The sequence below is a fragment of the Electrophorus electricus genome, chromosome 20 (assembly GCF_041902795.1).
Source record: "Electrophorus electricus isolate QZ-2024a chromosome 20, ASM4190279v1, whole genome shotgun sequence".
Taxonomy (NCBI): Eukaryota; Metazoa; Chordata; class Actinopteri; order Gymnotiformes; family Gymnotidae; genus Electrophorus; species Electrophorus electricus.
The window spans coordinates 12,280,001-12,304,765 of NC_137516.1; the positions used below are offsets into that span (position 1 = coordinate 12,280,001).

At 40.3% G+C, this 24,765-nt stretch overlaps 2 protein-coding genes across 2 annotated transcripts in view; one reads left to right on the forward strand and one right to left on the reverse strand.

Moving 5' to 3' along the window:
* Nucleotides 1-4,582, forward strand: part of cdc73 (cell division cycle 73, Paf1/RNA polymerase II complex component, homolog (S. cerevisiae)) — a 24,639-nt gene extending 20,057 nt beyond the window's left edge. Inside the window, exons 14-17 of the mRNA XM_035536107.2 lie at nt 1,121-1,282; nt 2,282-2,382; nt 3,056-3,197; nt 3,983-4,582. Of these exons, the coding sequence (XP_035392000.1) occupies nt 1,121-1,282; nt 2,282-2,382; nt 3,056-3,197; nt 3,983-4,019 (442 nt within the window). The 3' untranslated portion in view covers nt 4,020-4,582. The remainder of the gene's footprint in view (nt 1-1,120; nt 1,283-2,281; nt 2,383-3,055; nt 3,198-3,982) is intronic.
* A 4,811-nt stretch (nt 4,583-9,393) lies between these two features.
* The window catches only part of kcnt2a (potassium channel, subfamily T, member 2a), a 28,932-nt gene continuing 13,560 nt past the window's right edge, over nt 9,394-24,765 (reverse strand). The window contains exons 12-28 of the mRNA XM_081703636.1: nt 24,558-24,694; nt 23,034-23,097; nt 21,859-21,967; nt 21,644-21,752; nt 21,010-21,159; nt 20,388-20,596; nt 18,194-18,407; nt 17,969-18,074; nt 17,565-17,737; nt 17,185-17,256; nt 16,708-16,842; nt 15,152-15,263; nt 14,366-14,467; nt 13,876-13,959; nt 13,626-13,754; nt 11,824-12,251; nt 9,394-11,601 (exon numbers count right to left, since the gene is read on the reverse strand). Of these exons, the coding sequence (XP_081559762.1) occupies nt 11,502-11,601; nt 11,824-12,251; nt 13,626-13,754; nt 13,876-13,959; nt 14,366-14,467; nt 15,152-15,263; nt 16,708-16,842; nt 17,185-17,256; nt 17,565-17,737; nt 17,969-18,074; nt 18,194-18,407; nt 20,388-20,596; nt 21,010-21,159; nt 21,644-21,752; nt 21,859-21,967; nt 23,034-23,097; nt 24,558-24,694 (2,433 nt within the window). The 3' untranslated portion in view covers nt 9,394-11,501. The remainder of the gene's footprint in view (nt 11,602-11,823; nt 12,252-13,625; nt 13,755-13,875; nt 13,960-14,365; nt 14,468-15,151; nt 15,264-16,707; nt 16,843-17,184; nt 17,257-17,564; nt 17,738-17,968; nt 18,075-18,193; nt 18,408-20,387; nt 20,597-21,009; nt 21,160-21,643; nt 21,753-21,858; nt 21,968-23,033; nt 23,098-24,557; nt 24,695-24,765) is intronic.

Sequence of the window (24,765 nt, forward strand, 5' to 3'; positions counted from 1 at the left end):
ACTTTAAGAAAGGCCAGCATATATAGGGGACTGAGGCAATGTTGTTCAGTGCTGCAAGGAGTCCCTTTGTGCAGCACAGCCCTCATTCCCAGTGCACATGTTTGGGCCAGTTGGACTCATGACATTGCTAGAACGCCCAAGTGGCTGCTTTAGCAAATTGCCTACCTGCCCTCAATGGACCTCATAGCCTTGTTACCTAGTCTGTTTCAATACCTCGTGCCACTAGTAAAATTGGACCATGCCCACTGAATCAGCTGACATTTGTTTTTTTAGCATTTGTCTTGTGCTCTTATCCAGAGCAATTGCACGGTTCCCTGTTTTGTCTGCCTTAAAGTAATTTATCTTTTGTTCTGCTGCAAATATCATAAATCTATGATTTATCTATGAACTATGAACTATCTATGAACTATCATAAATCTAAGATCCTTGCAAGGGGAGCCAATAAAGATGTATTTTGTTGCTAAGTGGGTTGGTTATTGTTTTGCCTTCCCATTAGAAAGTGAGAAACACGTTTCAGATACAAGCTAGTGTGGCAGCAGAAACAATGGTTCTCTGGCAGAAAATGCCATGGGGTTTACCACCTTTCTATGCACATGAGGCAGCCTGAGCTCAGTCTCTGTTCAAGAGCATACCAGACCTAGGCATTATAAAGGAAAACATACAAATGAGTCAAGTCATCAATCAATCAGTGCTTGAGTGTTTCAAATGCCATAGTAACTTTTGTAAGTGTGAGGGCTCTTTTACTGTGGTGGTGTTTTTAAAATTCATGATTTACATGATGTTCTGTGTTTGCCACCCATCATCATGGAATCATCTTAATTTGTTACATCTGGAAAGTGCTTCTGTTTGGCATTGTACCAAAATGTCATCCTGTCAGAAAATTCTGTTTTGTAAAGCTGGGTATATAATCTTCCAGGACATGTGTGAGTGAAATCTAGTGACTTGCATCCTTTGGTTGATTTGTTTACTCAGTTGCTGATTACCTGGCTGTAGATTCTCATTTAAATTTGGCTTAAAAATATATAATTTTATGAAGGAACTGACCTTATAATTGTGGCTTCCAAAATGCATGTCGAGGCTTGAGATTTATTTTTAAACCCTCTCCACTGCCCACTTGTAGGTTTGTTACATCTGATGAGAAGAAGAAGCAGGGTATTCAGAGGGACAATGAGGTTCTGCTCCAGAGACGCAAAGACCAGATCCAGCCTGGTGGCTCCACTCTGAGTGTCACCGTGCCCTACCGTGTGATCGACCAGCCACTGAAATTGGCTCCTCAAGACTGGTATGTGCCACCCACTAGACTCACCTGTTGCACTAGACTATTCAGATTATCAGCATTGCCTTAAATTTTATGAAATAATTTGCATGGCAGAGATAATCAAATCATAGTCCTCAAGGTGTAGGTCCTATAGATTTTTTTTTTTATTATTTTTTTTTTTTATTATTATTATTTTTTTCCCCCCTTTCTCTCCCCCCTCCTCCCATTACCTGGGAGTCAGATGTGTGACAGAGTGGCCAATCTGTTAAAATTTACTCAAGATATAAAGGATTATAAAATCCAGGAGCGGATTTGGATTTGAGGACCAGATTTGAATACCACTGCACTAGATAAACCAGGTATACATTTCCTGAAACCATTGTAAAACAAACACCTTTAAGTAGTGGAGCAAGTATTACACTGAACACGCTTCCCTTTAAGATGATCTTAACACTATGATGATTTTGGGAAGTAGGCCCCAGATCACATGCATGCCAGTAGAATCACTACGATATGTGCTTTCCACTAGACTAAGTAGATCATCTGATTGCCCCTTAGACTGACCAGATCAACTCAGTGCCACAGTTTGGCAGCAACCATCCTTATTTAAGATGAGTTTTTATGAAGCAGACTCTCAGTTCTGTACAGTCGTTTCTGAGCAAATTTCTGCTGCTGATGTCTGGTATTTGATCGATGGATCCCCTGCACATCAGTAAGGCTTTTCACAGTTCTATGAAGAACATTTTGAATGCTGTTTTTCAGGCAATCTTGCCATAATGTGGCATTGGTGACTGTCCCCTGTGAAAAGCACTGTGCAACTGAATTTGAATTTTAACTGAAAGTTACTTGCTGTTTAGCAGGACAGTGCCATCTATTGAGGAGATGCATCATCAGCGTACTGAGCCCTTAACGCCTGTCCTTTTGTGGAAGAGCTTAATGGTGGTCTATGAATGTGAATAGTTCTGCCCAAATCAGAAACCTCACAGCAATGTAACACTAATCTCCCCAATCCACCCAACCCAGGGACCGTGTAGTGGCTGTCTTCGTCCAGGGTCCTGCCTGGCAGTTCAAGGGCTGGCCTTGGCTTCTGCCCGACGGCTCTCCTGTGGATATTTTTGCGAAAAGTAAGTTGTTGCTGTTTTGAATTGTTAACAACATACCTTTGCCGTGTGTGCTTATGACTGATCAGCAGAAAGCGGTCATGTGTGCGTAATTTGGTACAGTTTGACCAGACTCATCTCAGTAGATATTGAGCCTACATTAATGTATTGACTTCCATCAAGAGGGAAAGGAACATCGTCATGATTTAGTCACAAACCTCTTTATTCTTCTAACGTGGTTTTACAGTTCACATACTCAGTGTAACTTGATTTGTACAGGTTTTGTGCTCCAAGTTTGAGCAAGATGACATTTAAGTACATAGACATGTAATGCTTGATTTGAAGAAAGAAAATGAGTAAAACATGAACTGTGATTTAAAAGTGAGTTTTTTTGGGGGGTGGGGGGGTGAAGGCACTAATGTCTGTAGGTTTTGCCGCAAGTCTTTACTGTTTACTGTCTCTAGCCTGTAGCAGCATAAACAACCTTGGTGCTGTGCATACCTCCCACTTTCACTTTTGAGGTTCACTTTCGAGTTTGATCGGATTGGTGTGTGTGTGTGTGTGTGTGTGTGTGTGTGTGTGTGTGTGTGTGTGTGTGTGTGTGTGTGTGTGTGTGTGTGTGTGTGTGTGTGTGTGTGTGTGTGTGTGTGTGTGTGTGTGTGTGTGTGTGTGTGTGAGATTTCGTTACTTCCTCCAGTCCGAGCCTTCCACCTGAAGTACGATGAGGTGCGAACTGACCCAAATGTTCAGAAATGGGACGTCACTGTTCTGGAGCTGAGCCGACATAAGCGTCATCTGGACCGGCCCATCTTCCTACGCTTCTGGGAGACACTGGACAAGTAAGCCACAGCCCCACCTTGGCCCTTCTTCCACCTCAGGACCCACAGCAGTGGGTCACAAGTTTGTCTGTGGCTTAGAGCTGAAAGGCTACTATGGCAGTAATTTGGTATTAAAGTGTGCAACAGTGCATATCTAGGTTTTGATGGTACAAAATGGTATAGGAAGTGTCATTTCTGAGCCTCAAATTCAATTTCGGGATTTTATATTCACTGGTAGTTGAACAGTGCAACTGATTTGAGGACTGGGTCATTATACAAAGGGCTTTGATGTGAACACCTCTGTTCTGGGATATAAAATACCTTTCAGTGAATTGGCTATCAGATCCCCTGATTTAAGAAAAAAAAAAATGGATATCCCAAATGTTGCAAAGCCCTGACCTTTTTTAGGGGTTATTTTTATTTTTGGGAGATGTATCTCTTGAATTTACAAATCACATCTTCTGTAGGTTTACATGTTCTTTGATTATCCAGAAAAGGCTCACTGCTGACACATGCTACTCACTCATGAGGGAAACTTTTCAAAGCAACTCAAAATACAAAGCTTCTATAATAGAACTGGAATGTGCCTCTATGTCTTGGGGAGCAAAGTAGTGTTTGCTGGATTCTAGAAATCGGTCCCAAATGGCTGTGCATTAAGGGTCGTCATGCAAGGTGTATTGATCATAGTTGACACTGAGCTAGGTTTTGATGCAGCTTGTGCACAGCAGTTTTGTATTTTTTTAATAAACCTGACATTCTCATTGGGTCTCTTCTCATGTGTGCTGAATGTACCTTTTCATTTACAGGTATATGGTAAAACACAAGTCCCACCTGCGCTTCTGAGACATGGTGCCATCATGGCCAGCTGATTTGTACCAAGGAGAGCTCTCAGCCTGTGAATTCGCCTTGACATGGACAGCAGTGGACTGTTCACACATGCTTCACCAGAGGCCCCCAAGCAGCACTTTGGAATTGGATCTGCCTTTGAACCCTTTGTCACTGAAGGAGAGTTTTAATCAGGCATTTAACAGTCTGTAGGTTGAAACATTGTGTGAAAGCTGGGGTGTGCAGACAGAATGTGTGAGTGTGTGTGTGTGATTGGGGGGTTGGGCCGTGCATGGCCTTGTGTACGAGTGTGCATGTGCGTGTTTATTCAGAAATTTTGGGGGTGGGGGGGGTGTAGATGCGTTTTCAGCCATTTTGTTTTTCGACCAGCTGTGTGTTTAGAGAGCTGTGCATCTTCTAAGTGAAAAGCTGTTGGCAAGGCAGTGAGATTGATAGAAGCCTCTTTTCTACATCATTCTTTTCTTTTGTGGATTTTTTAGTAATCCAATGTAAAACTATATTCGGGCAAAAATCAAAACGGTCACTTGCTGAGATTAATAAAATGACATTTGTAAAAACTGTCCATGTTGTTTTCATCTTTTTTTCTGTGAATAGTTTTCTTTTTTTATTGATGGAAAAATAGTGTAAATTATTTCATGTGTGTAGTACCTGACAATACATGTCCACAGAACATGTTTTGTTATTGGTGATAAGTGTTGTGGATTTATAAATATGCTGTTTTATAAAGATGCTGCTTTCTGTTTTTTCCCTGTCTCTGTTAAAATGGTCTGTATAAAACAGTAACCCTCGAGGTGTGCTACTGGTATCTGTTGTAGCTATTTTATGGTTCCTGGAGGGTTGGTGGTTGTGTGAAATGGATAAGTATGTGGAAAGTTGCAGGGGGTGATCATGGAATATTCAGTAATCGTCCAGTTGTGGTAGAACAGTTTTCTGGTAGTTTGTGTGAGTATTGCTGGCATTTGGATCTCCTTAGCAGTGACTGTGATCATTTTACCCTCTTCATGTTTGCATTTACCATTCATTTTGGTGGAAGATGCCCTGGCCCCTATTGCTGGCCCCCTCAGTGTTGAACAGAAAGTGGCATGTGACGTTTTAGGTTTTTGTGCCCTTTGAATGCATTCACCCTTATTTTTGCAGTCATGATGAGCAATAGTGAAGGCAGGGACCAAATCTGTGCCCTCCACTGCTAATGGAACTTGCTGTCTCTGCGGTCACAATTTCATAAAGAAATTGGTTGCAGTCAGTCACTGCTTTTCTTAGCTGTGAATTCGGGAAGTGAGGAAAAGGTCTTCTAGGTTATCAGTACTTTTGTCCCTCTGAGTATTTTTTGCATTGCGATCATGTGAGAAAGCTGGGACCATGTTATCAAATCTTGAAGCAGTACCGTTCAGATACTCAGTGAGGAGGTGGAAATGTGTGTGTGTGTGTGTGTGTGTATATAGAGTTTATTCACTGAAACCTAGAAGTTACTAAGACCAGTTGCATTCAATTCAGATGAATTGGATTTATAAAGTTTCTTTTTCCTTTTTTAAATGTTTATATGTAGGATTCTGGTAGATGCCACAAGGGAACGCTTACAATTAGTCATGTAGCAGAAGAAATAGTCTTAGGATTTGCATCTGATCATGGGTGTGGCAGGTGTGGAGTTGGGTGAGCATTAAGCCAGTATTAGTCAGCAGTAATATCTCAACACATTAGCAGTTCTCGTTTTGACGATGCAGCTGATGGTGAGCATGTTTTTTGCTTTCATTTTAATGAAATGACAATCCCCTAAAACTAGGGACAATTTTTTGGTTTTATTAATTCCAAACATCTTTCCCTGTTTAATGCTGGATCCTGTTTACTGAAGAAAGTCCACAGATCTTGCTGCATTTCTAGTGTCATCCAAGGTAGATGCATGATTCACCAAACCCTCCGCTAGCTTACCAATGAAAACAGCCCACGAAGGTATGTAAAAGCTGCATCTGTACTGCCCCAATAGTAGTTGCCATCTACATCTGGGGCTGCATCTGATGATTAGATCATGTGGAAAGAAGAGTATGCTTGTTGGTATTACTTTTGTATGAAGCATTTCACTGAGTGTAGTGTTTATTTCTAAAAGGCTACACTTAATTCTGTTCACTTTCAGGCTTCATTATAAATGAGCATCTTCAGTATTCTTTTCTTATATACTATAATAAGTCTGAATTTTTACTGACATTCAGCAAGCTCAATTGAAGCTTTATCCTTGCGTCTACCTCTGGCTAATAGCATGCAGTTTCATATTGGCTTAGGAGCTTGGGTGAGGCTTTCTGCTCCTGCCCTGCTGAGCTGTTCCTGGAAACAGGCTGCTCTGGAGCTTGGCTTGCAAGAACCTAGTATTGAAGGGTTACCTTTATGCCATCTGGCAGTATGCAGAGTGACAGACAAAGGAAATAAAGATCTTTTGTAAGCTGTCACTGTATGTCAAGCTTTAACACCATAAACCTTTTCCATTAAAAGATCCAGTCAGACAAGATGCTTTTATGTTCGCATTACAAGCCACGTTGTTCAATTCAGATTTTTTGCTCAGATCGAATTATTTGCCCATTTCCATGTCTATCCGTTGTATGTTTCTGAAACTCTTAATTGGGGTGCAGTCAAACTGTTAGTTGTCAGTAGTAATAAAATTGTTATTGATGAAAATAGAATACAACAGTGATGTAACATTTTGAAATGTAACCATTTCAAGTCTTACTTGGAGACAGTGTCTTAAACTGCTTGGGGGGAAAAAAAAAAAAAAAAAACAATATGTGAGTTTTAATAGAGCAATGAAAGAAATTCCATAAAAAATATACTAGTGGAAATTAAACTAGATGCTAAGTGGTTTAAAGGTAACAAGGAGTGAAGACAGTCACCATGCAAGCTCCTCAGCATCAGCTAATGTCAATGCATGCATCTTTAAGATCTCATTTCATGCACTGTATATGCAAACAAGCTATGTCCACTGAGTGGCAGGTATTTACATCTGAGTGATTCATGTTTATGATGTCACAAAAAGTTAATCACAGATGTTTTTGAGTATGATGAGTAAAAGAAGACAAGGCCCCCTAATCTGATGAGTCAACACTCTGTTCTCCCCTTGCCCATGAGCGGTACTCCTTACCATTGTAAGATTTCTCTAGAACTTATGAACTTCAACTGCTCCCAACCAGCTTCCCTTATCACCCCTCTGAACTCACATTCACACCGTGCTCTCCCCACCCTGCACCATTTCCCTCTGAACTCACACACGTCAACTCTACTGATGCCTTGCTGCTAATGAACTAGAGCTTCTCCCACTACAGTTGACTGGTCTCCTGATTTGGTTTTGCTCTCCAAGCTTGTAGAGAGAATGGACTGGACAACTGGACTGAGCAAGAGGCTCAAGAACCTAACAGTTATTGGAAAACTACAAATAGTAGTTTGTAATTTTACAATTAGTTTGTAGTTTAGTTTAAATAGTTTTGAAGTTCATAACATTTTTAGCCGCTGGTATGACATGCTTTAAACCAAAAGAACCTGTGTTTCAAATAGTGTACTACCCTCTAAAGAGAACTGAATTCAATAAGGCTAACCAAAAAAAGAAAACCTGAATTACAGACTTGAAAACATAGGAAATAGATCAGTTTATATCAAGTACTTCACACCTCAGATCTTAATGCCATCTTGCACCTTAATGCAAATAAATTTATCACCATCTTCTTTCACAGAAACACACACACCAAGGTCACTTCAGAAGAGTTAAAGATTCTTATCAACCCACAAGGATTACAGCCAGGCTTTCAAAGGAGAGAATTTGTTCAAATAAACAACAGGCCCAAGTTACCACAGTACACAGAGGGCTGAGCGGCATATGTCTATCTTGGAGTACATTTAGCCCAGCTGAAGTGTGTCATCAGACAGGAGGAGAAAAAGTGACGAAGGTACAGATGGATGCAGGCCTGGGAGCGGGGAGATGTGCGTAGGTCAGGCTTCAAGTGCAAGTGGAAGCACACCCTTTCCTGCAGTCAAACAGCCAGGCCAAGAAGGCAAAAAATTGCTTTTTGCTGAAAAGTGTATGAGAGGAATCGGAGCAGCTTTATATACGACCAAGAACGTGGTCTGGTTTGTCATTAGGACTCATCGGTTACCTCAGACGTGACACCTATGCTGACCTGTTTGCTTGGTTACAAATTTACTGGGAAGGAGTGAAATATGATCAACTTTGTTAGTTATCTTTGCACGTATGGACTATGGCTGCAAAATATATAGTTTGTTAGTCATCATTGCTATACTTACCTTTGTAATACCAGCACTGCAGAAGCCTCCAATATGCAAATGAGTCCTTTAAGAAATCAAATTTTATGTGCTGTAAGAATGCAGACCAAGATTCCAGATGGGGTGAGAATTGATGCAGGCCAATCTTCATCCATATGAAGTCAAATTCATTATTGTTTTAGAATATCACAATGAATATTGTAATCATTATATATAGCAATATCACACTATGGCAGTATTTTTGGCCATATCAGCCTTGAAATGGACCTATTATAAGATGAGACACATCCTGTGCTTTGCAGCTACTTGTTAACATTTACAACACACATGCATTCAGATTTCTAACATTCTATCCAGGGCAATTTGCATGTCCATATGAGATCAGTGTGACCTTGATTTTTAAATGTATTTGTTCAGAGAAACAATGTAGTTTTGAAAGGTCTGAAATACTTGAAACATGCACCATTCTTTATTTGTGTGTCCAGGTTCACCCAGACTGTCCACATGAGTAAGCTGAGCTCTTCTGTGCCCTCACCAAAAAAAAAACAAAAAAAAAAAAACACATATACATATCACCTTAGGCTGCAGTCAGTTCTCTCATTTACACAGCCGTCTGAAATGCACCTGCAAAACCATTATTGGACATGCACAGCCGTTAAACCTCAGGCGACCCGAAAAGGATGCATCTCCTTTTTCTGCACTGAGAGGGCAGGTGAATACATTTACATTTTCTTTCCTCTTACTGAGCCTTTCCTCTTACTGAGAAATTCAGATCCCTACACATTCTCACTGGTGACTCTAATGTCACCAGTGCCACTATTTTATTATTATCATCATCATCATCTTTTATGGTTGTCTTTCACAGACAAATCCCCAATCCTGAATGAAGGGCAACACTGTTCATTTAGGCCAAGATGACAAATGAACAGCGTAAGAGCATAATTCAGCACTTGGGATTTTGAGGCACTCCTTACCTTTTTACCTTTTTGATTATTATAGAAAATATTTGCAAGCATGAGTGACTCGAGATTGTGAGAGCAAAATTGTGTTCTGACTGGTAATATCTTAACTTGGTCTCATAAAATTCAGGCGATACTGGAACCATTGGTTGATGTTTGTGTTAAAGAGAACATTTCACAGCTTTGATGTTGAGATTTTTTCAAAGTTCATGTACTAGATGAGAGAGGCATGTTTCATCCCAGCACAGGCAAAGTTGATGTCTTGAATATTTAACTGCCACCATCTCAGGAGAAACTTTCTCATCAAATAGAACTTTAATATGAATTAGGTAAAACTAACCTTGTACATGAAGCTAACTTAATAAGAGTTGACTTTCTCTGCAGGAGAGAGTTCACTCAACTCATTGTTGGTAGCCAACAGGCAGCATAATCTGTTTATTTATTTTTTATGTGAATTTATAGTATGGTTACAAGTAACATCTCTCCTTTCTAATTTGGTTCTGAAAACTGAGCTATCTGGGTGTTTAGAACAAGCTAGACAGAAGTGGCAGGAGCTTTGTGTCTATTGAATGGGAAATACTATTGTCTACAGTTGCATCACTATACTGATCAATAGGAACATTGCTCAATATAGCACTCTATTGATCAACAGTAACATTTTCACTGTATCAGCAAGTAGGAACACAAGTAACTGGCTGAGCTGAGTCATGTTTTTCAGGAAAGATTTAGTCTAGTTGACTGCATCACATTTGCAGCATCCATCTGCATGAATGTAAATCTAACTAAATCGAACCAGATTCAGGTCAGCATGAACAGTAGCAACATGCTATATACTTCGCCAAATACGTTTCCTCTTTTCTTTTTTTTTTTCGTCTTTCTTGGAGATGGCAGACTGAACGTCACTGGGAGTGGGAGGGTATAAAGGACCTCCTCCACCTCCACATACATCGCTGCACTCCCCTCTATCGCCATAATCTGCGTAATCCTCGTAGTAGTCCATGTAGGGGTCGTAGGACCCAGCGGAGTTCACTTCCGAGTGCCGATCCTTGTTGTCTGGCAGGGGTCTGTAGGACTCCGCGGAGTCCGACCCCGGACCATACCCAGGGCCCCCCAAAAATAGTCCAGTGGCATCCTCCCCTGTTGTGGACTTATGGAGGTCAGGACGACAGTGACAAACACACATGCACACGAGGAGACGTTCGGGAGGAGGGGCCATAAGTTCACTATAGTGCTAAAACAGTTATAGAAAGCTAGCTACAATAAAATGTTTGTGTAAATAATATGGTTATATATCAAATTTATATATCTTGTAGCATATTGATAATGCCATGTTACAGGTAATAAATACAGGATTATATGGAGAAGACAGATATGGCTAATGATATTTAGTGATATTTACAAGTTCAGAAGAGATCCATAACATGCAACATTAGGCCTTAAGTGAGTAACCATGTCACAAGTAATCAATCAAAGCAAGGAAACTCACCAAGACAAGGACACAGGGGTTGGGGAACTGCTTTGTAATGTTAAGGCAATTTTGTCAGTCTACTTATCTCTGTCCTACCACCTGTCCATTTCCTGAACAACATGAGTGGCTGTCATAGCATCTAAGACAGAGGTGGAAGGGTTTAATACTTATGCACTATGGTCCATTCCTCATTCTAACTCTAAGACTCTACTGCATCACAGTTCAGAATACTCTCAAGCTGAATGAATCAATATTAAAATGAGAAAATACATTAATAGAAACAAATGAAAAATCAGTTGAAGATGTGAGTAACTACAGTGTATTGTGTAACTGTGTACTGTAGTAAGAGTACACAATATTTCCAGAGAAAGAGAACGTTTTAGACAGAGGTCATTTATAAGCTGGGCAAGCAAAACGCAACTGAATTTGTATAAACCATTACACTCTGGATGGACCTGTAGCTCAAACTGTTGACATAATATATCCAATGGCAGGCTACTGTTAGTGTTAAAATACTGAGATTTCCATGCAAGCATTTTTCAAAACTATCAATGTCAATGACTTCTATATCCTGAAAACCACCATCTGGCTCTGCATCAGAAAGCTGGCAACATTTGGAAACGGGATGTTAAGTCCATTCTCCTGCATTTTCTTAATGCAGCAGGTAGAATTATTTAATAAGGTTAACTTGTACAATCTGGTGATCGAATCTGGCTCCATGGCCACGGAAAATCCCTCCATACGAACTGTTCTCTGTACTGCCCTTCCTGCTGTCCACATGACCTATTCCTGATGCTACACTTCCTGCTGTTCACACGATCTTTTCCCTGCGCTGCTCTTCCGGCTGTCCACGTCCTTTGACACAAACAAAAGTGGACTCTCACGAATGATGTATCTGAAATGGTAAACAGTTTTTAAAAAACATACACAAGACACAATAAACACTTACTAAGGCTCCATTTTTTAAACAGGTTTGCTGGAAAATTGTTAATTAGCAAAGTACTGTGCAATTACTTATGTTTTCACTTTATTAATATAAACTGTCAGTACATTTTAAAGCCTCTATGTGTGTGTGAGAGACTTGTGCTGAACACTGGGCCATCAGTGGCACACTTACACAATGTCATGGACCTCCAGTCTTGTGTCTGGTGGTGGGTTGATTAAGACGTACGAGTGGCTATTGTGATTACCATTCATCTCATCTAAATTGAGAGCAAACTGTGAGTCAGCACTTTGCTCATGTTTCATCATTGGGCCATCATCCTCCTGGGGCTCATTGTTGATGGTGGCAACGAGTCCCAGGTTCTGCATTCGCTTCTTGACCAGTTGGTCCAGTTCCTGCAACTCAGAGCATGGCTGTCGCACTGGGCTGGGTCCCCGCTGTCCAGCTCTTTCCCCACTGTGGCCAGCGTGCCAGGGGCCCACGTGGCTAAGGCGCCGTGCCCACTGCACACCCTTCCTATGCCTGCTGTCTGACGAGGGGGAGTGGAGAGGCCTTCTTGCATCCTCGGGGCCAGTGTTCACTGATAGCTGGGAGTAAGAGGGCTGGAGACAAGAGCTAATGAGTCGGTCATTGTTATGCACATTTGAAACAATGGAGGCTAACGGAATGAAAAACTGAAAGAACAAACACTGTATATGCAACTTGGCTGCAGTTTAAAAACAAGGAAATACTGAATATACATTCCTGAACATATATTACTAGATATATATTCCTGACAGTTATGTGTGAAATTTCTTGGTCTACCTATTGTGGCTTGGTATTAATAGCCACGGAAAACTGGATTTTCCAGTTGTTGATCAGTGTTTGAACAGTACTCAATGGCACTGTCAAATCTTTGGATATTTTTTTTATATCTTTTTCTTGATTTATTAAGTTGAACTACTGTTTCTCAAAGATCCTTATACAGTTCTTTTGCCTTGCTTCTGTAACCATCAAAAGTCAGTGCAGCCCTGGATAAGCTATGAAATTGGGTATGGCCTTTGTTACCAGGGAGGTCAGTAGGAATCTGCTGTGATGGGGAATGTTTGGTGGCATGATGGGTGAAATCCATATAGAACTGGCAACAAGGATGCATTAGTGGGCACCGTTAATAGTACAGCCTTAGTCATTGGGGAGGCCAACGTGGATTATCTATGCGGGGACATCACAGTGGGTAAACACAGGAAGGGAACCCTGCATTTGTTCTTTTTGTAGTGGGTAAAGCCCATATTGAACTGGTGGCACTGAGTGACATTTATGGTGACATTATGGCTGAGTATGGCCTTAATCACCAGGGAGGCCAGTGTAGGTTTATGTCTAAAGTAGTCTTGTATGCGGTGGGTTTAAAAGTGTGCTTGGAGGCGGGTGGATCTGGGACACCAGACCTCACTTTTGTGCCTTCAGGAGGTGTCATGGGTTTAATTCAGCAAAGCACAGATGAAAGAAGGTGCCTACCCCAAGACCCTTGCGATGAGCTTGTGATACTGTAGTTTCTAGTATGAAGCACGTGGGCTTGGACCCAGGTGAAACTAACGGTTTGGCATAGGATTTTTGACATTTTATCCTGTGTATAATTACAATTATGATTTCAGTTATCATAAATGTTTACTAAATGATAGACACAGTTCAGTCATGACAGTTTAATCTGACCAGTATTCCTAAATTAATGAATGGTGTTTTGCAGGATCATTCATATTTTCCTAAAATGGTGGACATCTTACTAAATCTGCCAGTGTTATGTAAACATACAGCTTCCTACCACCTCCCTCTGGGCACGAATACACCTACAGTCCATCCATTCTATATTACTCCATACCTACTAATGGAATCTGATCATGGGTAACTAGGAACTCATTTCAGTACTGTTGACCCGAATGTTAAACCATTTAAGAGCAAGAAGAAGCACAGATGTAGCATGTAAATACGGGTAAGTAAACCTCAAGTTGTTCAGCCATCTGCAACTTGGTCCTGTAGATACCGATAGGAATGTCCCCCACTGTGGAGCAAAGCTTTTGGTACAGTCTGCCATATGTCCGTATCCACAGATCCTCCTCAGAGATCCTCATCTGTAATTCACGTTAAGATCAACTCAATTCAGATAATTTAAAGTGCCACATCAAACATGAGAGAAAAATTGCATGTACTGCAATGAGCAAGTAATAGATAACAGTAACAGGCAAGACTTACTGAGCATAAGAAGCCAGATCCTGGCGTTGTGTCAAGACCAAGCAACAGTCTGGTGATGGTTATCACATAGTCCTTCACAAAAGACTGCAACATGATGTGATGCCTTGGGTTAGTTATTTGTTTAGACAAATAGTCTGGTAATTGGTTGCATAATATGAACTAGTGAAACAGGATTCACAAAACATATCAATATTATTTACTATATTATTTTTACTCCAATATATTTATTGACACATGAGACACAAGATCAAACCTATGATGATGTATTTGGAGCTGAAATACATGTTTGTTGACTGGCTACAGTGTTCCCAAGAAACAGATTCAGAACAAATGATGTCAGAAAAAGCTCTATCCATGGGGAAGATAGATGCTGGTCACTTCAGCCTCTAGTCAAGCTACAAGCTGTCTAAAATAATGTATATATCCAATTCTTTAAAATGAATTGGTCTGAAATGGCTCTTATTAGTTTTAGTGGCTAAGGCCAAGTTACCTGGTAGAGGAGAGTGTCTAGCATGCCGATGCTAAATACCCTTCCAGCCGCAAATGGCAGACGAAACATGAAGGCCAAGTTGGAGCCCTTCCTTTTCTCCTTCTGTTCCAGAGAGCAACAGACAAGGGACAAAAGAAGAAAATCAAACTGGTGACGTATGGAGGTAACTCGGCTGCATCAGAAATAGTGAACTTCCATGATACTCTGGTTACACAATCACAATTCACTGCCTTATCCCAGATGTCCATTAGAGTCAAACACTAATGCCTGACAAATAGCTAGGAGAATGAAAAATAAAACTCATGTTTTAAGTGTCCAGTGCCTAGAATTGCTTTTACTTATGATGTTGGGACGTCATAAGTTGAAGAAAGGCCAAGGACGTATGGCTAAGGATGTGGTAAATCCAGGGATGTTCATAATTTGTATTTGCATAAACCAAATAATGTGCTTCCTTAACAGTTGAATCCCTTCCATTAATTATGCCATTTCCTTTGTATTCCAAATCCAGCCCCCTGGAGCACCCCTGGCCTACATAACGTTATGCTTTCCCTGCTTGAGCACACCTGATCCAGCTCATGAAGGGTTATGCCACCTCACATCTTGCACCCTATCCATCTGTAACATGTTGCACAAGTTTTTCCCATCATTTTTCCGTATCTTCTTGCACCATGTTGAGTTTTCCATCCAGGGATTTTGTGTGCGTGTTATTTTTTTAGTCTTGCAAAATGTATTTTTTAACATAAATGTTGCTGATAGAAAATAAAAGGATCCTCAGAAATTTCTTACCTTTTCCAATTTAGAGAGGGCCAGAGAGTAACAGTCTTTTGCTCTGAACTGCATGAATCTCATATTGGCTGGATGGGTGAGCTCTGTGATAATGCTGAGGCCTGAGAATAACCTGCAGTCATAAATTCCAAGATAATGTATACACAGAGAGAGACTGAGAGACAGCATCATGGACAGAACCTTCATTCAGGAGTTTCTTTCACATAATAGGTGCATATACAAACAACAGGTTTGCCAATGTAGAGATTGTATCATGAATGATTTTGGATTCCCCATGTGGCATATCTAGGATTTAGCCAGAACTACAGGCATCAAATTCCTCAATTCACATGAAGACAGAAGACACAAGTCTCTGCACTCTAATGTTACAGTATGTTGTGTTTAGAATCAACAAATCACAAATTACTAGTTGAATTAAGCTGGAAACAGATGGTGATCAAAGCAATAGTTATATAGAGGTGTCTGAAACATATGTGATGGAATCCAGGTGAACCCATGTAATGACTACAACCTTGAACAAGGGCATCAAAAACCTTGAACAACCTGACATGGGCATCAAAATTCATTTGAGGACACAGTTAAGAAAGAAATTTAGAAGTGAGAGCATGACCTATGAACTGCATTTCCAAAAGGGGAAGGTTGTTCTGGCACTGGCCTTTCTCATGATTAAAGGAAGGAAATGAAGCCCGTCTAAAGGTAACACTGCCATCTGCAGTTCACCTTCAGTAAAGCCCCTAATTATGTAGCTTTTTCTAGCAAAACCCAAAAAGCTGTTGAGTTGTCATAGATAATAAAAATATAAATAATTTGATCAGTGTATTGAAATTCAGCATTTAGTGTTAACAAAAGTAAACCTGATGAACTTTCTATACTTATTTAGACAATGAAATCTCATAATATAATAGATACTTTGTTAAAGTCATAAATGATTTATTACTGCCTAAAAGACAATAGTCACATTAGTCTCTTCTTGTACCACTAGATCTTAGTGCAGCATTTGAAACAGTAGATCATATATTCTCTTTGAAAGTTTGAAAGTCTTGCTGGCATTAGTGGCCTGGCTTTTACCTATACCATGTCATATCTGACAGATTATCATCATTTTGTTAATGTAAACAAAACTGATTCTTCATTTTGTATGGGGTTCAGCAGGGGTCTGTCCTGGGTCCTTCAATGATCATCTGGATAGGTTACCCCTGGGTGGCATGCACAAGCATGGCATTAACTTTTTATTGTTACATAGCTGACATGCAAAATGGTTGGGCTTTGCCCAAATGACATATACAAGGTTTGCAGGATTGTTGAAGGCATAAAGGATATTATTTTGCCTGACATTTGCCTGATATACTTTGATTTACTTTAATTTTCATTATAATAAGAAACAGTTAATAATTCTGAGAGAAGAAAAATTATGTTTGCCCTCTTGATCATAACATTTCTGCTTTTGGCATGGTAAATACCAGAGGATTAAGCTGTCATGATCTTTGAGATTTTTGTACAGTTACATTTCTGGAGCCTTTGAAATTCTCCCCAGGACAAGGAAAATGGTCTCTAACCTGAAGAGTGTTTGAACGTTGACGATGGTTTTGGCGTCGGCCATGTAATCCTCCTCAGCACACATCGTGCTCTCCTTATCCACCACCACCATATTGGCCGCAAAAGAGACACCGCAGCGCAGCAGGTCATCCAGACTGGCAAGAAAATGTCAGACAAGCATTTAGACACAGAACAAAATGGCAACTACAAACAAGTTGTACAGTATCATTTGAATTTGTAGGCACAAATAAAGTACTGAAATTATGACTCTGGAAAATAAGTTGTTACAAATGATCAGTCAGGAAATAAATACAGTGTGAATTATTTGTGAATGAATTGCAGTATGAAATCATTCAATGCTGATAATTTGAAGAGGAAATCATTTACCTTAATCTTTAGAAAATGTTAAAGATTGCACTATCAAGTGTAAATTAACTATAAAGCTAGACTTAGTGCTCTTGCACTAATAACATTCACAAAAATATTTTGTTTCATACTTATCCATTGATCCAACCATGCAATAAACCATTGGGAACCAGCAGATGGTCTCAAGAAATTGTGGATCAGGCCTAGAAGAAACCAGGTACCATTTTATACATGAAGATCTTCAGCATCCCATTAAGTCCACAGAAGTGGACTTAGCTCAGAAGCAGGACACGGTTCACTGATGTCCAGTCGGACACAGATGTACTGCAATAGAGTTAACTTGACACTAGCGGGTGCACAAACTAGAAAATGTAAAAATGATAAATCATTTGATACTATGGAGACTATTTGACAGAATGCATATTAAAACAGTAAGGCAATAGCACAGGGCAGTGAAGGAAGGCAGAGCTAATAGAACTGAATGGAATTGGGAGGGGGATGAGGAATTTACGGGTTGTCTAGAAGCAGCACGATGGGGTTCAGCTCCTCTTTGGGTCTGTATGAGGCTCTCAGAGGCACAATAAAGTTGTATAAGCCGTTGCCTGCTGTCTCCGCCGACACGATGATTGGCCTGTTCCTGAAGTTGTATGCCTTGGCATCCTCACATTGGTTGTGCAGGCAGCCCTGACCGTAAAACAGCAACAATTGTGAAATGAAACATAACAGACTGATTTAAAGACTATAATTATCACCACTTGCTAAATGTAAGTTTATTTGCATTTTGGTTTTCCTAGATGCCTGGAGGTATTGCACATCAACATGCTGTTGATAAATATCATCCAGTGACAGGCCTAAACAGTCTTCCAGAACATACAGTTGTTAAAAGCAAAATGTCCACATCCCCCAGTAATATACCTTGTCCAGTTGCAGGCAGCAATAAGGCAATTTCTCTTTCAACAAATGGCAAAGTGTCTGTGAGCTTCCAATGTAGGGTAAATTTGGGGGATACCCTATGATGCATCTGTCACAAACAAAGAAAGCAGACAATGTCTCTTCACTGTCATGTCACATGCCCCAAACCTGTGTTCTTCAGTAATGTAATAAGCATTTTATTTCTCCCAGAAAAAAATGGAACCATACCCATCACTGAATTGACCCTCCCAGGACTTTGTGGATTTGTCTCTGGGCAGCTCACTTGAAAGATCACAGGCTTGGAGATGGGGGAAGGTAGGCACTTCCAGGACAGGGGCGATGCTCGGTCTCCTACTGTCAGAGTTGGTGGATTCATTTGGCACGCAGAGGCTGGCACTTCTGCTGGGTCTGCTGCTCATGTCCTGCAGATCTATGGCAGTTCCTATGAAAACACACAAAACATATGAGCCAGAGTTCAAAAAAGCGTTGAAGGACACATGGTCTTTGTATATTGATGGCTTTCAGAGGATGTGCAATTGGATGTTGTACTTCTTTCTTCAGCACAACCTTTTCTTCAGTCATTTCACAAAAAATTCATACAGTATTCTCTTTGAGAGTGCACAGTATTTAGAATACTCCTGCATGTACGTGTGATTTGTCTTGCTGCCACCTGATTTGACACTTTATTTTATCAGTACAAGCCCAGTACTTACAGTGCATCCGGAAAGTATTCACAACGCTTCACTTTTTCCACATTTTGTTATGTTACAGCCTTATTCAAAAATGGATTAAATTCACTTTTTTTCCTCAACTCTACACACAATACCCTATAATGAAAAATTGAAAAAAGTTTTTTGCAAATTTATCAAAAAAAAAAATTTGAAATCACATGTACATAAGTATTCACAGCCTTTGTTCAATTCTTTGTTGAAGCACCTTTGGCAGCAACTACAGCCTCAAATCTTTTTGAGTATGATGCTACAAGCTTGGCATACCTATTTTTGGGCAGTTTCTCCCATTCTTCTTTGCAGAACCTCTCAAGCTCCATCACGTTGGATGGGGAGCATTAGGGCACAGCTATTTTCAGATCTCTCCAGAGATGTTTAATCAGGTTCAAGTCTGGGCTCTGGCTGGGCCACTCAAGAACATTCACAGAGTTGTCAAAAAACCACTCCTTTATTATCTTAGCTGTGTGCTTAGGGTCGTTGTCCTGTTGGAAGATGAACCTTTGCCCTAGTCTGAGGTCCAGAGCGCTCTGGAGCAGGTTTTCTTCAAGGATGTCTCTGTACATTGCTGCATTCATCATTCCCACGACCTTAACTAGTCTCCCAGTTCCTGCTGCCGGAAAACAACCCCACAGCATGATGCTGCCACCATCATGCTTCACTGTAGGGATGGTATTGGCCAGGTGATGAGCGGTGCCTGGTTTTCTCCAGACATGACGCTTGGCATTCAAGCCACAGAGTTCAATTTTGTTTCATCAGACCAGAGAATTTTTTTTCTCATGGTCTGAGAGTCCTTCAGGTGCCTTTTTGCAAACTCCAAGTGGGCTGTCTTATGCCTTTAATTGAGGAGTGGCCTCCATCTGGCCACTCTACCATACAGGCCTAATGGGTGGAGTGCTGCAGAAATGGTTGTGCTTCTCGAAGGTTCTCCTCTCTCCACAGAGCAACACTGACGCTCTGTCATAGTGAGCCTTGGGTTCTTGGTCACCTCCCTGACTAAGGCCCTTCTACCCCAATCACTCAGATTGGCCGGGCGGCCAGCTCTAGGAAGAGTCCTGGTGGTTCCAAATTTATTCCATTTAAGGACGATGGAGGCCACTGTGCTCATTGGGACTTTCAATGTGGCAGAAATTTTTCTGTAACCTTCCCCCAATCTGTGCCTCGATACAATCCTGTCTCAGAGGTCCACAGTCAAGTCCTTGGACTTCATGGCTTGGTTTATGCTCTGACATATACTGTCAACTATGGGACTATATAAACAGGTGTGTGCTTTTCCAAATCATGTCCAATCAACTGGATTTACCACAGGTGGACTCCAATCAAGTTGTCAAAACAACTGAAGGCTGATCAGTGGAAACAGGATGCACCTGAGCTCAATTTTGAGTGTCATGGCGAAGGCTGTAAATACTTATGTACATGTGATTTTTTGTGATTTTTATTTTAATACATTTGCAAAAATTCCATACAAATTTTTTTCACTTTGTCCTTATGGTGTATTCTGTGCAGAATTTTGAGGGGGGAAAATGAATATAATCCATTTTGGAATAAGGTTGTAACATAACAAAATGTGGAAAAAGTGAATCGCTGTGAATACTTTCCAGATGCACTGTATAACTACATCTGAAGCCCTGCAATAACAGCACATGTGTAGATATGGCACCCAACCACTAGCTAAACACTAGAGGAATCTGCCTGACCCATGCTAGCCACAATGCTTTGGACTGGAAGGCGTATTCTAAAGCTTCTTTTGCAGTGCTCTCCCTTAGATTTGAATGTTGAGTTCTCTTCTTTGGTGAGGTTGATGAAGAAGCACATGTCTGAGCCATTCATAATGTACTGGCGTCCAGGGTTGAGGAGGATGCTCTTGCTCTCTTTGCGCCTTATTCCAATAAGACAAACACCATATCTGGTAAAGAGAAAGCAGCCTGGTTTCAGACAGACAGTTAGCATTTTCTACTGCATGCACCATGTACTGCTTATTTTTGAGTGCCATAGACAGGTTTGTTTGATAGTGGATCTATGTGTATCTGTCAGATTTATGTAAAGTTTTTAAAAACATATAAATATTGATCTTACTGCTGAAATCTTTGAACATATATGAACATACTACTCAGTAGTATCATGTCTATCAAAACATCCTAATTTGCTCACCAAAATAACATTTGGAAATTGATTCACATTTAACACAGGACAAAAACTATGAATTAAAAAGAACTGAATAAGTAAAGGACTACTGAGTAGAGCAGAAGTAATTTTAATGTTCTCTGCCAGCATAACATTATGTATTAGCTTCTTTGCACCTTGTTTTCCCCTACTTACTTTTTCTGTGTATGGAAGGAGGCGTAAGTGAAGCTCTTGCCCTCATACTCAGAGAAGAAGACACTGTCTTTCAGGACAATGTTGTACACTTCATTGCCTGAACACTTCCCATAAATTCTGTGCCACTGCTCTGGAGACTCCTGGCCTTCCCTGAGAAAATGGCAAAACATAGTCTTTTCTTCCTGGAACACATGTTTCAGAACTATGAACTCTTCCTGTGAGAATTTTCTTATTTTAACCTTTTTTTGCTAAGGTAAATATGAGAATTTTTCACCAACAGGTACTAATTTGGAATAGTTTGTTTCCTCAATAATCAATAAATAGTATAACTGCATATAAACTAACAATGATTGCATTTAATTCAGTTTCCTAGCAATGTCAGAACAGTACGTGCACATGCAATATATAACATGGACAATGTTTCATAGCTTTTCATTTGTGAATGAATGTGTGATTAAGATGACATAGAGCATAAGTTCACATGATTCTAATAGTATTGATAACATGAACGCTTTGATAGTGCTCACACCATTAGAATAATTGTTCAGTTGAAATTTGAATGTGATTGGCCCAATGCTCTGTCAGGTGGCACAGTATGTTTTTTAAGAGGCAGTGTTGGGGATCTTATACCCACAGGCCCTCTGAAGTGTGCACTAGAAGTGTGATTAGGGTAGAGCTTGCAGGGCAGATACAGTTTAGTGCCAGCATGGCATACTTAAACTCCTCTTCACAAACCACGTGATCTGGGGCAGAGCAAAAGTAAGATACCATTATGAACCACCATTCTAATGACTGTAAAAACATTAGTAAGTCATAAGTAGCGATTGTGATCTGAAATAAATTTGCTACCTGCAAATTTCACATGAAATTTGTTCTCCGGTTTTAGGATTTGGACATAAAGCGGGCAATTCGGGGCGAAGTCATTCACTGCCCAGGCCCGCAGAATGGTCTGGTGGTCCTAAAAACACAAACCAGTTTCACATTTACCAGTCTGCACATCTTTCTTCAGAACCCAAAATATCAATATAATTAAACAGCTGTTTGCTTTGAAGTGGTGTAAAAGGTCATAACATAAACCACCCCCTTAAATTAACAAGGTTTTGTGGCAAGTGACTGTTGAGCTACTTAAGCTGCCTTTGAAAAAACGCATTAATTTGTTTCCTTGTAGAACATTTGAATCATCTATATTGCATATGAATAAGTGAAGCTCTGAGCTTTAGCTGTATGACAACAATGTCATACTGTCATTTAATTTCATTCAGTGGCACTAGTACTGCAACATTTGTTTCCATTCACAAATGTGTAATTGCGTAATGTGTAAATGTTTTACAGTATCCAATAACATCTTGGAAAGGTTTAAAGATTATATAAAAAGCAACAATTAGCAGACCCAGGCCAAGAGTGTGCAAGATGGCAAGTAACAAAACAATAAACAAACATGGTCCATATGACCAAAGTGGAGTAAAATTTTAAAGAGGAACTGTCTTAGGCTTCAACTGCTGACCCTGCAACCCAAAACCAGAAACCAGTTTGTTGTAAATGTAAAATCGCAAATGAAATCAGGTCAGTTATTAATCCATTTTGGTATCAGGGGCAGAGTGTTGTTTTCACATTGTAGAGGAGCAACTCTTCACAAACGTTACATATCTGCATGCCTGCAAAATGCTATTTGCAAGGACAAGAAAGACAAAATAATGCATGTTGAAAAGTGAAGCACCATGCGTCACCTTCATTTTTTTATATACAGTCTTGATTCAAATTCCTATAAGGAAACAAACCGCAGTATTAACAACTACAGTCTTAACAATGACAGCTCATTGTAACTTATTATTGACCCTGCAATTTATACCTTTCACATACTACTATCTGACAAACTTGAATTTCCATTTAGGGATCAATAAGAACTGATTTGATCTGATTTGATCTTATCTTAACAAAGAAAAGGCAGCAGTGGAAGTTGCAGTAGGAGTTTATCATCGTTCAGGTTTCTGTCTAAAATCCCATCATGTCTTTGGGTCACCTACTGCTGCAGTGCGGTCGACCTCGCAACGACTGCTCAGAATGAAGCATGCTTCAGCATTGTCCAGCCTGCAAGAGGAGAAACAGCATGTATTTAACAGCAACAACAACAAAGTAATCTCCACTCAAAACAGCAATAACCCCTTTTCACCCACCCACCTTCTTCTAAAGTCACAGGGGCAAGTTGTGCCATATGCCTTTAATTCAGAAACTGACTTTCTGCAATTAGGCACAACCCACGTGAGGTGCCAACTTCAAATCTAAAGACAATTTAACACTGGTTGGTTTTTCTGTCTGACTTGTGTGCCGGTGCCCAGAGTTCACCTGGCCGGGTGAGAGACAGCTTGTTGACCAAAGAGCTTAATCTGCATTAACTAGAATTTCCACTTCTCCTGGTAACACATTTACAATGAATGAAAATGAAAATCTTAAATCATCAAAACACAGCCATTGAGTGTTTACATTCTTTTTAAGAAAAAAAAAATCATACAAGTAAAATTGTAAAAGTAAAAAAAAAATTGCACATCCTTTTTTAGAAAATAAAATAAATCATGCTTATGATGTCAATTATTGGTTTGAAAAATAAAAAAGAAATACACCACACACTAGCACTTGTAGTTCATGAAACAATGTACAGGGGGCAGAACATCCTGTTTAAACTCACATGGTGTAACAAGTTCTCAATCTAGTCCACAGTGACTCCCAACAATTTCTCATATTTACTCTGTTCCTGTTCCACAATACATCGTGGACTGAAGAGCTTTGTCACATCTTAATTACCAGGATCATCTGCATCAGGAGGTACAGAACAAATCTAGGAATGGCTGGAGGAACTGAGAACTGGATTAAAAATATCTGGAATTTTGCTGTCTTTCACGGAACGCTCGCCTCCCCCGAGTCACGTGGTTTGGCCCACCACGTGCAGTGGGAGGGCTGTTTTGTTTGTAACCACACCTGCACACACCCGCACCTTGTTTGTCTAAATGTATATAAACCCGTGTCAAAGTGTGCACAGTGTTAATGTTCTTTTCGTCATTGTTAAAACGCATGCGTGTTCATCGTGTTTGTTTAATGTCAATCGTTTCATGTTTATCGTTTGTAATACGTGTGAGTGCCGCTGTCGTTTATGTAAATAAATGTACGTCCCAGTCGTTGGAGTCTGTGCGTCCTGCACTCGCCCTGCTGCACTCGGGCCACCACGCGTTACCCTGTTATTATAAGATGTTAAAACTCTTTGGAGTGGTCATAATGTTCACTGAAAGCCTACACCACTTTGAAGTTGTCAAATGGGACTTTCTGAGTATGCACTAATAGTCTAACTGACCAATACCATCATAGAGCCATTTAACAGCTCTTGATTTATTTAATAAAAAATCTAATTCTACTGAATGCCAATTTATGGATAATCCGCAAAAAGTAACTTCAATGAACAATCACTATATTTTATGACATTCTTACATTTACAAAAATCCATTCCTCTTTCACTCTGAGATGTTTCAGAAGTGCCAGACTGTCCTCCAAACACTCACTTGGACCTGAAGAGGTCTTGGTCTTTGAGGGCAGAGCCTTGCAGGTAGATGACCCTCTGAGACCACAGGGGGATCCGGAGCACCCGCCGCACTTGAGTGTCCATCTCAGTTGGGCATAGGATGATGACGTAGTGGTCCTGCAAGAGAGAGGCACTAATTGCTGGTTTCTGTAGAGGAAACCACAGCACTGCTGGCATGTCATAGCCTA